The sequence below is a fragment of the Fusarium solani genome (genome assembly GCF_023522795.1).
Source record: "Fusarium solani strain SB1 chromosome Unknown bctg00000010, whole genome shotgun sequence".
Taxonomy (NCBI): domain Eukaryota; kingdom Fungi; phylum Ascomycota; class Sordariomycetes; order Hypocreales; family Nectriaceae; genus Fusarium; species Fusarium solani.
The window spans coordinates 2,905,909-2,920,338 of record NW_027072147.1 but is presented as its reverse complement, the minus strand read 5'-3'; the positions used below and the strand labels follow the sequence as shown (position 1 = coordinate 2,920,338).

The 14,430-nt window shown below is 30.2% G+C and overlaps 2 protein-coding genes across 2 annotated transcripts; both read right to left on the bottom strand.

The window, feature by feature from the left end:
• Window positions 1-4,580: 4,580 nt before the first annotated feature.
• On the bottom strand, window positions 4,581-5,788 carry MRS44_015032 (uncharacterized protein; the record flags this gene model as incomplete). Its single annotated transcript, XM_046273003.2, has 2 exons — window positions 4,581-5,168; window positions 5,222-5,788. 2 exons carry the CDS (start codon window positions 5,786-5,788, stop codon window positions 4,581-4,583), a joined length of 1,155 nt encoding a protein of 384 aa, XP_046128136.1.
• Window positions 5,789-10,841: 5,053 nt separating this feature from the next.
• MRS44_015031 (uncharacterized protein) lies at window positions 10,842-12,958 on the bottom strand (the record flags this gene model as incomplete). The annotated part of the gene is made up of 4 exons (XM_065618633.1): window positions 10,842-10,955; window positions 11,021-11,060; window positions 11,127-11,920; window positions 11,987-12,958. The coding sequence occupies 4 exons, from the start codon at window positions 12,956-12,958 to the stop codon at window positions 10,842-10,844; spliced, it is 1,920 nt and encodes a 639-aa protein (XP_065474705.1).
• Between the last annotated feature and the right edge of the window lie 1,472 nt (window positions 12,959-14,430).

The window sequence follows — 14,430 nt, the reverse complement described above, 5'->3', positions numbered from 1 at the left end:
CGCTAAGTTAAACTATATTAGATAATAAGTTATAAAAGCATATAGCTATATAAGGAATATAAGTAGCTTATAGGCGGTTTTATTTAATTTCTCTAGGAGGTCTAACTTTAAGATTTCTCTTATATCCTTGCCTCTTATAATAATAATTATTATATTATTAACTTCTTAGATATTATTTATATACTAGGTATTTTATGCCCTCTATATTTTATTTATTCTTTTAATAAGGTCATAGAGTCTATTTATCTTAGTGCTTATAGTAATAATCTAGGCTTAGAGCTACTTAACTTTTTTATTATTAGAGCTATCTGCGTTATTTATATCCTTATCCTAATTAGCTAAAATAAATATAAGTAAATAATTAATAGGTAAGACCTATTAGTAGTTATTAATAGGGGTTACCTAAATAGCTATTATATTTAATATTATTTAAGGTAATATAAGTAATCTACTAAATAAGAGCTATTAATATATAATAATTATATATATTCCTAAGGGGTAAACTAGCTATATTAAGTTTATATTAATAATAAAGAATATTATATTATCTTAAAGGGGGTATAAGTTATATCTAGTAATATACTTAAGGGTATTAAGTATAACTAAATTATATTAATAGCTAAGGTAGCTACTATATAAGAAAATATAATAAGCATATCTTATATACTTCCTATGATATAATAACTTATAATAGATTATGCCTTATAGGGCCTAAGCTATTATAATCTATTTAGCTAGCTCAAAGAGGATTATAGCCTATGAGCCGTAATCCGTTTTGATCTATACGTAATTAGTCGGCTAATATGGGTCCTTCTTATCACGTGGCCTGAGGTCGTCTAGGGCCGTGATAAATTAATACCTCTTAAAAGTTTACTCTTTACGCGCCTATTTATATTAATCTAATTAATTACTTCTCTTACTTCTCTTATTATTATTACTTTTCTTTTTTATAATTAAGTCTTCTTTGCCCTCTAGTATTAACTTAGTAAGTTATTTATTTATTAAAGGTCGCGGTTTTTACCCTTAATAAGGTATTTTTATATATTATTATTTTTATTCCTTTAAAAAGAGACTTTAATGCCTTTAGAATTAACTCTAGAGAGCTACTTTTATATCTTTTAATTTATTTATTAAGGTATTTAGACTAAGATTTAGCCTTAATAATAGTCTTTAATATTCTTAAAACCTATATAGTAGGGAGGCTAGCCTCTTTCTTAACCGGCGTTAAGGTCTATAGCTATATATTAAGCTTTAAAATTATGCTTTTAGTATTAAGTAAAATAAGCTTAGCCCCTTTAAAAGCTACTTTAATATCTTTTTTTATTATAATAGCCTAGAATATAGCATAAAAGGTAAGAAAGAACTTAGTCTTAGAAATATAAATTATTAAGTATTAAATTAAATATTTAATTTTTTAATTATATGCCTTCTTAAGTAAGTTAAAGTACTTAATATTAAGGGGCTAAAATAAGTAAGATAAATAAGGTAGTATATAAAGTATAATAATCTTATTTACTTAGTAATATTTCTTAAACTTAAGAGAATAATAACTTTTATAACTATTAAGGATTAAAAGATAATAGTAATTAATTAATTATATCTTTATATACTAGTTAAAGTACTTTAGCTACTTAAGGCCTAGCTTATTATTAGTCTAGCTATTAAGAGATATTATAATAACTTAGTTATTTAAGAGGTTACTATCTTAGTATTAATTAGCGAGGTAATATTAGCCCGCACTTATAATAAATAGCAGGATTACTTAGCCCTTTGTATTAATTACTTAGATAATAGTAATTTATTTTTTATTTCTAAGTTATATTAATTTTAGTTTTTTATATCTTTTAAAGCTTATAATAATTATTTTACTTATAATAATACTTATTAAAAAGCTAAGCTTATTAAAGTTATAAATATTAATAAGGTTAATATTATATTTCGCGATTATACTCTTTATATATTATAGCTTAAAATAACCTAACTAGTGGTTAGCTTATATAATACCTAAGGGAGAAAAACTAAATTAATTAGTATTAAATTACTTAGCTTGCCTAGTAATCCTTATAATTTATAAATTACTAAGATTATAAAATAATACTTATAATTTAATAGATTTATATATATAAAATATATTTATTATATTTTCTTATATATTAATTACCTTAGTTATTAATATAACTTAATTATATTTAATACCTTTAAGTATATTATTTAATATAACTTATATCTTATTTAAGATAATATTAATAATCTCTTTATTAATATAAATTAATATAATTGGTTTATTTCCCTTAAGACTTATATTACTATTATATATTAATACCTCTTATTTAAAGAATTACTTATATTACTAAAAGTAATATAAATAGTTTTTTAAATAAAAATTATTAATATATAATAATTATATAAATCTTAAGAGAAATAAATTAATTATATTAATTTATAGTTATAAAAGAAATATTTATATTATCTTAAGTAAGATATATATTATATTTAATAATTTACTTAAAGGTATTAAATATAACTAAGTTATATTAATAGCTAAGGTAATTAATATTAAAAGAAATATATATTTATATATATTATATATTAAAAGTTATAATATTTAATTATTATTTATATTATATTAATTAAAGTACTTATATAAGTAATTAAGGTAATTAAAAAAGTAATTATTATAATTACTTATAATATAACGTACATGATAAGCGAGTGCACCGGACAAGTGAGTGCACCACTTTGAAAGTTCTTAGGATTTACACCTTAATTTTTAATCTCTTTAAAAAATTCTCTAAAATTAAGGAAAAACCTTAAAAAGCTATAATTTTAGATTTTGATTATATAAAATGAGAAAAGTATTTATTATTTTTTATAAGTTTTTTAAAAATCCCTTAGTAAGCTAGTTTAGAAAAACTCATATTCGCACTGTATATATAGCTATTTCTTTATAAACGAATTTTTTTAAAAATATTAAAAAATCATTTTTAGATATTATATAGAGTTATATTTATAGAAATGCTTTTTTTAACTTCATAGCTATTTTATAGCTATTTTTAGAGACTTAGGATTTTGTGATTTTAGGTTATACAGTATGCTGGTGCACTCACTTGTCCGGTGCACTTGCTTATCATGTACGTTATAAGTAATTATACCTTAATTAATAAGAACTTATAAGTCTCTTATTTATATATAATATATACTTTATTAGGCTATAATAATTAATTATTATATTAAAATTTCTTAAATTATTTTTTAAATAAATTTAAGAAATTAAAAAAAAAAAAAATATATATATAATAAAAATATAATTAAAAATATAATAATAATTATTATTATATATCTTATTTTTAAAGCTTTAATTATTTTAAAACCCTCTTTTTAAAAATTATTAATTAGTTAAGAAAGAAACTATTAGCTACCTTATAGTTTATTAATATAAAAAAATTCTCTTATAAAAAAAAAACTATTAATAACTTAATTAATAGTTTTTATAAGTAATAGGTTATATATTATAATAAATTATTTAAAAATTCTTATTATTATATATATTATATAAAAACAGTTATAATATTTAATAAGTAATTTTATTTAATTTATAATAGCTTTAAAAGACTAATTAGCTTTTTTTATTTATTTTTATTTATATTTAATATTTAATTCTTAAGTTAATTCCTTAAGATATAACTTAGCCCTTTGAGATATAACTAGTTTTATAGCTTAGCCTTTTTAAATAAAAGATATATACTAATTGCGACTTTTCCTAGAGAAATAGCTATAAATAAACCACCTTATTAAAAATTTCCCTTAAATACCTTTAAAAATTAATACCTAATTCTAGAAAAATATTATAGGAAAAAGAACTTTATTTCTAAAATCTTTATAGCTTAAGGTAATATATATCTCATTTGCAGAACCCTAACCCTACTAGAACCCTGATTTCTGGAAACTATTAGCTAGTTAAGAAAAAAACTATTAGCTGCCCTATGGTCTGCTAGCGTAAAAAAATTCTCCTATAGAACAAAACAGTCAGTAGCTTAACCGACGGTTTTCATAGGTGATAGGATAAAGTTCAGTTAAAGACTGGCTTAGAGAGAGTCGCTGCCGCTTTGAGACCTATGGGGAATTGTTAAGTTATAGTAATGGAAAAGATAGTAAGAATTATCAATCGAGTTAGGTATATAGATGTCAGATTTCGTATTGAAGACGATGGAAGCTTAGATGTTCGGGGGGTTACTAACTTATTGGGATTTAAAAAAGACCATGATATATGCCTCTGCTCGGCTCTGACTCAAGTCGTCGGTTGTGTTGGTGATGTACCGGCAAGTCGAATCACTGTCTTATCGCTGATCTATAACTGATCCACAAATCTAGAGACTTTGAGGATAAACAAGATGAGCTCAAGGTTGTATATACGAGCAAGTTGTTGGCAATATCGCCTGATACTGGGTAGCGCCAACGGACAACTCACGTCAAATCGAGGAAACAGATTAATTAACGGCCACTCAAAGAGCAAGCATGGCAGAATACCCTGGCACATGATGGTACCGTTGCTAAATGCCACGACCTCAATCCAGATCTGGTCACAAACCCAACTCTAAGCACTTATCGTCCTCCCACACATCCTTCTTAAAATCTTGATCAACTGGCCACGAATCCGAGCCTATACCTACGTCATTCGGCCACATTTCCTCAAGAATCTGCCAGATTCGTCGGCGGTTGGTAAAACTAGGAGGAACATGCAGTCCAACCGTCTCGTGGCTCCACAAATAGCCCTTCTCGTCCCCTTCATATGCACGGTCTGAGGGCTGTGTAGGACTTAAAACCTGCCGAGTAATCTTTTCCCAGTTCCACTCCTCTGTTTCCGACGGTTCCGAGTAAGTCTTGTTGAGTACCTGTTCTATATCGAGATCCCAAAGGAAAGGGATTTGAAAGAATATCTGCTTCCATAGAGATTGGGGCATTATGTAATTACAGTCAAGGGACATAGTACCAATTTGGAACCACGGCATAAGCTTATTTAGGATCTCTGGTGGTAATGCTGCGAAACGGCCCTTGAACTCTTGCGTTGAGTTGCTCAACAGCATAGTAGTCGTGGCTCGGCTGATTGGCTCTAGATTAGAGATCAGTCGGGTCGTTAAGTCGGGGATGTTGATGGGGTTATGAGCCCACTGTCAAAGACGGATTAGTTACTAATGCGTGCGTAGAGTGAGGGATACCCTACCCATCCTTCCCATTCATCACCAAATCTAACTATGCAGGGGAAGGGAACAAAGTAACGATCAGTCGTAAACGAGAGTGCTTTACCAGGCTGGGACGTCGGTATATAAGGGAGGAAGTTATACGAAGGAGACTCTCGTTCGGGATCACGTCGAGCACAGCGGCGTTCGAGTGTCATCCAAAGATCTCCAAGTGAACGAATCCGAGCATTGAATGAGGTTTCCATGACGCGATTGGCCAGCTCTTCACAGGCAGGGTGTATCCCAACGTATAGTTGCCAAGTTGCAAGTTGTGCTGAAGCGTCGGACTGGTCAGGCGGCCACTTGACCTGAGGGAGCACCCATTGTCTATCCGGGAGAAGGTTTAGTTGCGGGAGTTGTTCGTCTTTGCCCGCAATAAAACGACGGACTGCATCATCGGGCAGGTCCAAGGATTGAGGATGACTGCCAAGCCACGGAGGCCAATGTGGGCCACGTAGGCAAACGGTGCTGCTTGTCGAATCAGGCGGGATCGGCCAACAAAGATCGATACCGCAAATTGTGCAGATGAAAATATCGGGGTTGGATGCCATAGTCGCTTGTTGGGGATCAAAGTAGAATGAGGAACATGAGAAGGATAATGAGAGTGTCTGGATGTTGCAGCTTTGCCAAAAACTTCCAATAATAAAGAGGGAGGTTGGGTGATGTCGGCTAAAATATGGGTCTACAAACCTCGGTGATTTCCAGTTGAAGGCAAGGGTCACACGAGGGAGATGCAGTCTGTGCCCCGCAGCCGCTTTAGCAGTGACTCAGGCCAGTTAAATCCACTAAAGAGATGAGATGCATGTTAGGTCTTCTAACTTATCTAAAGAATTTAAACCCTGATATATTATCTCTCTACCCCGCTTATAGATTTATTTCTTTTAATAATAAAGATATATTAGATAAGATAGCTATTTATTTATTTATTACTATAAAGGAATTAACTCTTTTTTTATTTTCCTTTTTTTAAGCTTTAAATAGCGCTTCTTAGCTATTAAATAAGATATTATTAAAAGTTAATAAGAAAAAAAAATTTTAATAAAGAAAACTATATAAACTAGTAGAGATTAATACCCTAAACTATTATAAGTATAACCTTAGGGGATATACTTAAAATACTAAGAAATACTTAGAAGTATTTTATATTTTAAGTATTTTTAAGTATAATAAGAATAAGATATAATTTAAAAATTATTTTTTTAATAAGCTTAAATAAATAATAGTCATATATAATAAATTAAGATTTTATTTTTAATATATTATTAATATTACTTAAAATAATTATAAAAGAAAGTTTTAATAAATTATAAAAAATTAAATAATTAATTTTTAAGGCCTTAAAAATAAAACTAATAAAAAGGAAATATTATATTATAACTTAATAAAGTATATATTATATATTAAAAAAAGCCTTATAAGTTTTTATTAATTAAGATATAATTACTTATATAATTATCTTAATTAATATAAAAGAAATAATAATTAGATATTATAAGCTTAATATATAATATATATACTTATATATTCTCTTATTTATTAATTACCTTAGTTATTAATATAACTTAATTATATTTAATTACTTTAAGTATATTATTAAATATAATTTATACCTTACTTAAAATAATATTAATATTTTTATTATAAATATAAATAAATATAATTAATTTATTATTCTAGGACTTATATAATTATTATATTATTATTATATTTATATATTTAATATATTTATTTATTAAATATATTATAAATATAAAATCAATTATTATATTTTATATTATTAATAAAGATTTTTAATTTTAAGAGAATTTTTTTTAATTTATATATAATTTAATTATTATTAAAATTCTTATTAAAATTACTATTATTTATATATTTATATAAGCTAAGATATATATATTATATATTTAATTAAATAAGTTTAATTAATTAAACTTATAAACTTTTATTTATTACTAAGTTTTAATTTATTATTAAGCCCTAGCGCTAATACTTTTAAGTTTAATAAAACTTTAATACTAACTTTAAGAACTAATCTCTCTAAAACTTATAATATTAATAACTTTTATTTCTTAATATACTTATACTTATAGCTATATAGCTAAATCTTAGCTAGTTATAAAACTTTTTTAATTTTTTTATTTAATATTATAAAAGGTATTAATATTAATAATAAGAGTTATAAGCTATGCCTTATATAGATATATATTATTATTATTTCTTAAGCTATTAAAGAAATTAATTTCCTTTTAAGTACGATATTTATATTCTTTTAGCTTTTTTTTAATAACTTTTAATAAAAAAAGCTCTTTTTTTATAAAATTATATTAATTATTTATATTATAATTAAGTAAAAAATAGCTAAATAAAAAGAAATTATAATTAAAATTATAAATTTAACTTAAACCTTTTATTTAATAAGTTATATACTTATTATAATACTTTAAATAGCTTTATATAATATTATTTCTTATACCTTATTATAAGTATTTTTTATACCTTTATAAAGCTTATAAACCTTTTTAATAAAGTTATTTTAATTATATAAAAAGATATATTAATAAGTATTAATTATATTATCTTAATTTATAAATTAAAAGTCTTTATAAAAAGTAATTCTTATAATTTTATTAATATATTATTATTTAATTAACTAATTATAAATTAATTAACTAATTAGTTATAATTATTATTAATTATAATTAAACTTTCTCTTATAAAGATAATAAAAATATAATTCTTTAAGATTTTAATTTCTTTAAGTAATTAAAAATTATAAGAATAATTAAAAAATTAATATTAAAGAGAAGTTATTATATAAAAGGGTTAGATTTTAATTACTTTAATTAATTAAGATATAAGCTATTTATTATAAATAAAGCTAGTTTTAATATATTATTAAAGCTATTAATAATTATATAAATAAACCTTATTAATTTAAGCTTATTAAGACTTTAGGCTTTAGGTATAAAGCTATTATTTTAAAATTACTAAGATATTAATTAAAATATTTTTATTTTTATTTTAAGTAATATAAAGTAATAAAATAATATATAATTTAAATTTAAAAACCTTTTTTTTAATTATTTATATATTATTTTATTACTTAAATAATTAAATAATTAATTATATTTTATTTATAATTTATTATTAATTAATATATATTAAGTCTAAATTTTTATTAAATAATATTTTAATCTTAAAATAATTAATAATATATATATAATAAGTAAATTAATTATACAAATAAATTAATTATATTTTTTATTTTTTTAAAAGAAAAATTATAATATAAAAATTATAAATTATTTTATTTATTAAAATTATTTATTATATTTTTTTTTAAATATTTTAATTATTATTTAATAAGTCTTTAAATTATATCTAGGCTTATTATATATATTATATTATAAAATATTTAATTTAATTATTTTTTTTTAATTATTATTTCTTAATAATTTTATTATTATTTATATATTTATATTTATTTAATTAATTATTTTTTTTTAATATTTTCTTTTTCTATAATTTAATTTTTCTTAATTTTTAATATTAACTTAATATTATATTTATTTTTTAAAAGTCTTAAATCTTAGCTCTTAATAATATAATTTTATATATATATTTTTCTTATTATTTTTATAAAAGACTTTATAGCTTTTATAATTAACTTTAAGGAATTATTATAATATTTTTTAATTTATTTTTAAGGTATTTAAATTAAGATTTAGCCTTAAATATAATTTTTAGGTTTTTAAAACCTAAGAGATAAAAAATTTAATTCTTTTTTTAATAAGTATTTAAGTCTATATTTATATATTAAGCTTTAAGATTATAATTTTTAAATTAAAAAAAATAAAATTAATTTTTTTAAAAGCCTTTTTAATATTTTTTATATTATAATAGCCTTATATATTATATAAATAATTAAAAAAAACTTAATTTTTAAAATATAAATTATAAAATTTTTTATTAAACTTTTTATATCTTAATTATAAGCTTTTTTAAATAACTTAAAGTATTTAATATTAAGTAATTAAAATAATTAAAAAAAATAAATTAATATATAAAATTAAATAAAAAAACCTTTTGTAATATTTCTTAAAATTATTAAAATAATAATTTTTATAATTATTAAAAATTAAAAAATAATAAAAAATAATTAATTAATTATATATTAATTAAAATACTTAAGTTATTTAAACCTAATCTTATTATAAGTTTTAATTAATTTTAATAAGCCTAAAAGGTAAAAAGGATTTTAATATTATAGCTAAATACTAGGCTAAGCGGTCTAATATAATAAAAACCCTATTATATAACTAAGTCACTATAAAAGTAAGTAAGACCTATTATAATATAAGTAAATACCTTTATATAATACTTACTTATAATAACCTTACCTAAGTAAGTTAGTAAGTACTATAGGTTTCCTATTAATAAGTACTTATTATATATAATATATATTTATTATACTTTCTTATATATAAGTTACCTTAGTTATTAATATAACTTAGTTATACTTAATACCTTTAAGTATATTACTAAATATAACTTATACCTTATTTAAGATAATATTAATATCCCCTTTACTAATATAAACCTATATAACTAGTTTATTTCCCTTAGGACTTATATAATTATTATACCTAGCTTTATAATTAAATTATAATATACTAAGTTATTAAGAATTAATTAATTAAATAAAAAAGATACTAAATAAGGGATTTGTAACTAGCTTACTTATATAGCTAACTTACTTATTATATATGTTATTTATTTCTTATATATCTCTCCTAGTAGACTTATCCCTATAAGGCCCCCGTGTACCATTTCAAGATAGCAGAGGTATAAAAGGAGATATCCTAAAAGCTAATACCATACTACTAATCTCTTCTACTGCGAGAAGGGGTCCCGCTAATCTAAGTCTCAGCCACCACAGCCATTATATCACACGCGGAACAAGGCCTGAAAGAAGCGTCGACCAGATCGACACGACCTCTGCCCTGGGGACAAATGCCGACGCCGCCATGGTTCAATCCATCATTTCGTGGGTGAATTACCAGTCAGCAAGATAGATGAGCGAACACACTCACTACAATTCAGCGCAGGGAGATTAAGAATTAATTCGCGACTTAGAATGATACAAAGTGACGTAATAGTTACTATTTTGCATAAACAGCAGTTCATAGAGTGCGGTGGCTATCAGGGAAGTTCCGAAGGTATATAAACTCCCAGACCTGCGCTAGTAGCTGTCAATGTGGCGTGCCGACTTAGGATTAGGCACATGTCTCACCTTTCTTTCTACTTCAAGGATCATAGACCTGTCTACTGCCGTGTACGATTAAAAAAAACCACACTTTTCCATCTAGAACAGCTCTGGTAGAGTTTCTCCTTAATCACCTCTGCATCTAGACGCCGACATCCGACACCCTGTTATCTCTTTCTGTGGATTTTAGTGATATTCGCTTCCTCACGCCGATATAAAATAGCGAATGTTAATTAAGGAAATCAAGGTCTCATGAAGGTTCAAGAAGTACTGCTTGAGGCTGGGGTTGTCATATTTCCGGTTCATCTCTCCGGTAAGAATGTCCATTGAAACTCTTTTTAAAGGGAGCATTCCATGGATTCTGGGGGCACTGCCGCCAGGTTGGTGAACTGTCCTCCCCCAAATAGTCGCTCCGTAACAGAGCCTTCAGGCAATAGAACCAAGGTCCAGTCCTGCCATCGGATTCCGCCAAATTGCCGTCATCAATCCATGCTGTACTTTCTGCCACTGGACGTACCACTTGGATATTGGGGTCCCAGTAGTGAAACCTCGCAAGACTGCCGGTGTGCAAGCGACAAGTGCACAGATTTTTTCCGATCCTTACATGGTCGTAAGTGACGCACCCATCCCAACCAGCCCAACTCCAGCTTGGCATCCCTGTGCTTTTATCCCTGGCAGTTAGATGGCCGGCGGGGTGCCAAAGGAGAGTTTCCAGAAAGGATGATTCAGGGAGGCCCAGAAGAAAGCCCGTTTTCAGCTGACGAGCCAATACGTTTTCGATCCCGGCAAACGCTTTGAGAATGTCTTGGGGGAATGACAGGGTGCGGCCAGTGTACTCCTTGACATATTCTTTGTAACGATACAGAGGGTTCCCATCTGTCCCAACCCTTAATCCTTTCTCGAAGTTTGGCGCGTCTGGGCTGAAAGAGCATTCCGAGTTGACTAAATCGTCTTCCTCAGTGTTGTAAAAGCAGGAGAGAAAGATGTGCTCATCACAGAAAACAAGATGTCTTCTCGAGAGCATTCGTTCTTGATAGGTCCAGCCCCTGGTGTTCCACGGTGAGTAGTCAATCGATTGGTAAGAAAATGGGTTGATCATTCGAGGCTGAACCCAAGCTACCATTGATTCATCAAGTTGTAGGGCCCAGCTAGGGTTTTCAGGCGCGTCTGCTCGAGGTCGACATGAAGTTCCCGGTAACCCAGGGGCAGTGTTCGTAGCAGCCACAATCGTAAACACAGCCATCCCGTAGATTCTATCCATAGCTTTTATCTGGGCATGTTTCGACACGCCGTCATCCTGGATGATGCACAACCGGTCTACCCAGAGATAGCGTTGACCAATGTCTCTGCAAAGTTGAATTGCATCCACAATAACGTCCGGGAGCTGATTGGAATTAAGGCCGTTCTCCTTTTCCAGCTGTGCTTGAGTGGCACGTTCAAGCCGAATCGTGTGTTTCTGTCCCGTGGACTGAGATGCTCACACATAACTGAGAGCGACAAAGGTGGTCGGTGATGGGTGCTCTCGAACACACATTGAAAAAGTGTCAATCAGCCGAAATCCGGCCGGAAGGGTTGCCTCAACAAGAATGGTGTTGCAGTTCTTGCCATGATGGTTCTGGCAGATCTCGAGCCAACTTTTGACACGGTCGATTTCGATGTATGGCCGATTCCAGCGAGTGGCACGTTCGAGACCAAAGCCGTACCCCCTGAAATGCAACTCCAACGGGAGGGAAATGGGTATGTAACAAGGCTGTTCGTGCGGCTCGCTTTGTATGGACAGGCATATTGGCAGAATGCATCGTTCCTGCATTGGCCCTATGTCATGATGTCCATGGAGTGGCGTAATCTGACCTTGCATGAACGGCCTCCATGTGGCAATTTTGGTGGGCGTCTTTGGATCGAGATGTGGCTGTACCGCCTCCCATACTGCTGTGCAGATTGTGCAATTCGCTCTTCGGGAATAACGATTGGGTGGATGAAAACTGAGATCCTCGAAGCCTTGGTCGTACTTAGCCATGGATGGCGCCCTGGTGCGATGTTCTCCTCCGAAGGTATTCGGATCCAAGCGAATCTGTTGGTCATATTCGCAGAACAGGAGGTGGTTGAGGTCATCCCACCTCTGACAGTCGTCACAAAGATTCGGGTTGTAACTTCTAGGAATGCCCCAGCAGAGGGTGCATTCACAGTCGACAATTCTGTTGCAGAACTCGCATGACTGATCAACACCGGCTTTGGCCCTTCGATCCCAGATATCCCCGTCAATATCGTTATCTTGATATGCCTGCCATTTCTCCCTTTCCTTGCATGGGAGAAGGGTCTTTCGATAGTTTTCTCGAATTGCACGGACATCCACGCCTAACCTAGCTTTCATCACCTCCATCCACTTGATGGGGTCGAAATAACGAGGCTCTTGGTGAGATTCACTGGACAGGCTGCTGCCACCGCTGTCGGACATGGTGAAGAAGAACCCCTGGAAGAGTTATGGAGATCAGGAAAGCCGATCGGGTATCTCTGGTGAATGAAGGTGTTGTCGATAACCTCGGCTGGCGTCGATGATCTGCCAAGTACAATTCCTTGGTGCGACCTAGGTGAGGATGGGTAAACTAAATCCCGCAAAGAAGGAATCAAGGGTACTTTATGATCAATTCAGTCTGCTGACGCTCATTGGCTCGGCTAAGTGGATTCATTCAGTCAGGCAGACGCCTTCCGCAGCCTGCTTCGTGTGAGATGATTCCGATCTTATCTTTTTACATTTCAGTGATGGGGCGGCGGCAGTGCCGTCTGTTCCCACCGTAGCCTGGTGCCAAGCCAGCTACCCCCTCTTTGCCATGGCACCATTTGCTTCAGTCACAGGCAATGCCTGTTTGCATCCAGGAGGCTGCGCACGTGTTGGTATCGTGGCCTTGTGCTTAACCGAGACAGCGGAGGGGATGTAACGGAAACATTGGGACCCTGGTCAAGTTCTGGGACATTGTCTTGGACCCTTACCACATGGCTCATCATAGAGTTGGCGCGTGAGAGATGTCTGTTGCGTTCTTGGCCTGGGCTTGCGACTGAGTACCCGTTCTCAGGTCTCCACCCTTCGTCGCCAACGTGCTTTAGGGCTGTGCTATTCTCGATCACTATTGGGGGTTATAAGAGGTGAGCAGCCAGGGATTACTGTCATCGCCTTAGGAACGGTTGAGGAATTGCGAGCAGTTGCGGCACTGACTGGGGAGCCGTTGCCTTCCTTGTTCCTATTCTATGTATACAAGATATAATGATCAAGGAAGTAAGTAAACCCAACAGGTGATCTGTGAATGCACCTAAAATTCTGTGCTGGGATTAATCATATGGCTACATCCAAACGTGCGAGCGACGCTAATTGAGCATCATGATCATCCACTGATCAGCCATCTAATGCTTTTATCTACCTTATTGACAGTAGTCATTACTCATTATGTATGTGGTCTTTTTTTCTATACTAAAAGTCGTCCCCAAAGCATTGTATTTACCGAGCGGCTCATCGTCTTTCCAGGGGAACTGATCTTACATCATGCACTTACCTCAAGTATGATGGGGCTCCTTCTGCCCTGCTAGCCATCCCATCGCCATACTTACGCTATTCACATGGAAACTTACCTTTCATCTCATTTCATATCAACGTCATCTCAGCTTCATCGCCCAGCATGATCACGATCACAGTTCTAGCAGCGAAATGCTCTTCAGGATGATTTCTGTCAAAATATCTATTAGAAGTTTCGATATTGCAGATTTCTCTCTATCATCCGGTCAGTACTGTTTCCAGAGGGTCATCACCTGTGGCGCCAACGTCACAGAGGATACGAACCGTCCATCCAGAAAATCAGCACGGATATACCAGGAATATAAGATCTGGCCACTCGGATTTAACAACATAAAGAGCCGCAAGTCTGAGTTTTTGAGCGA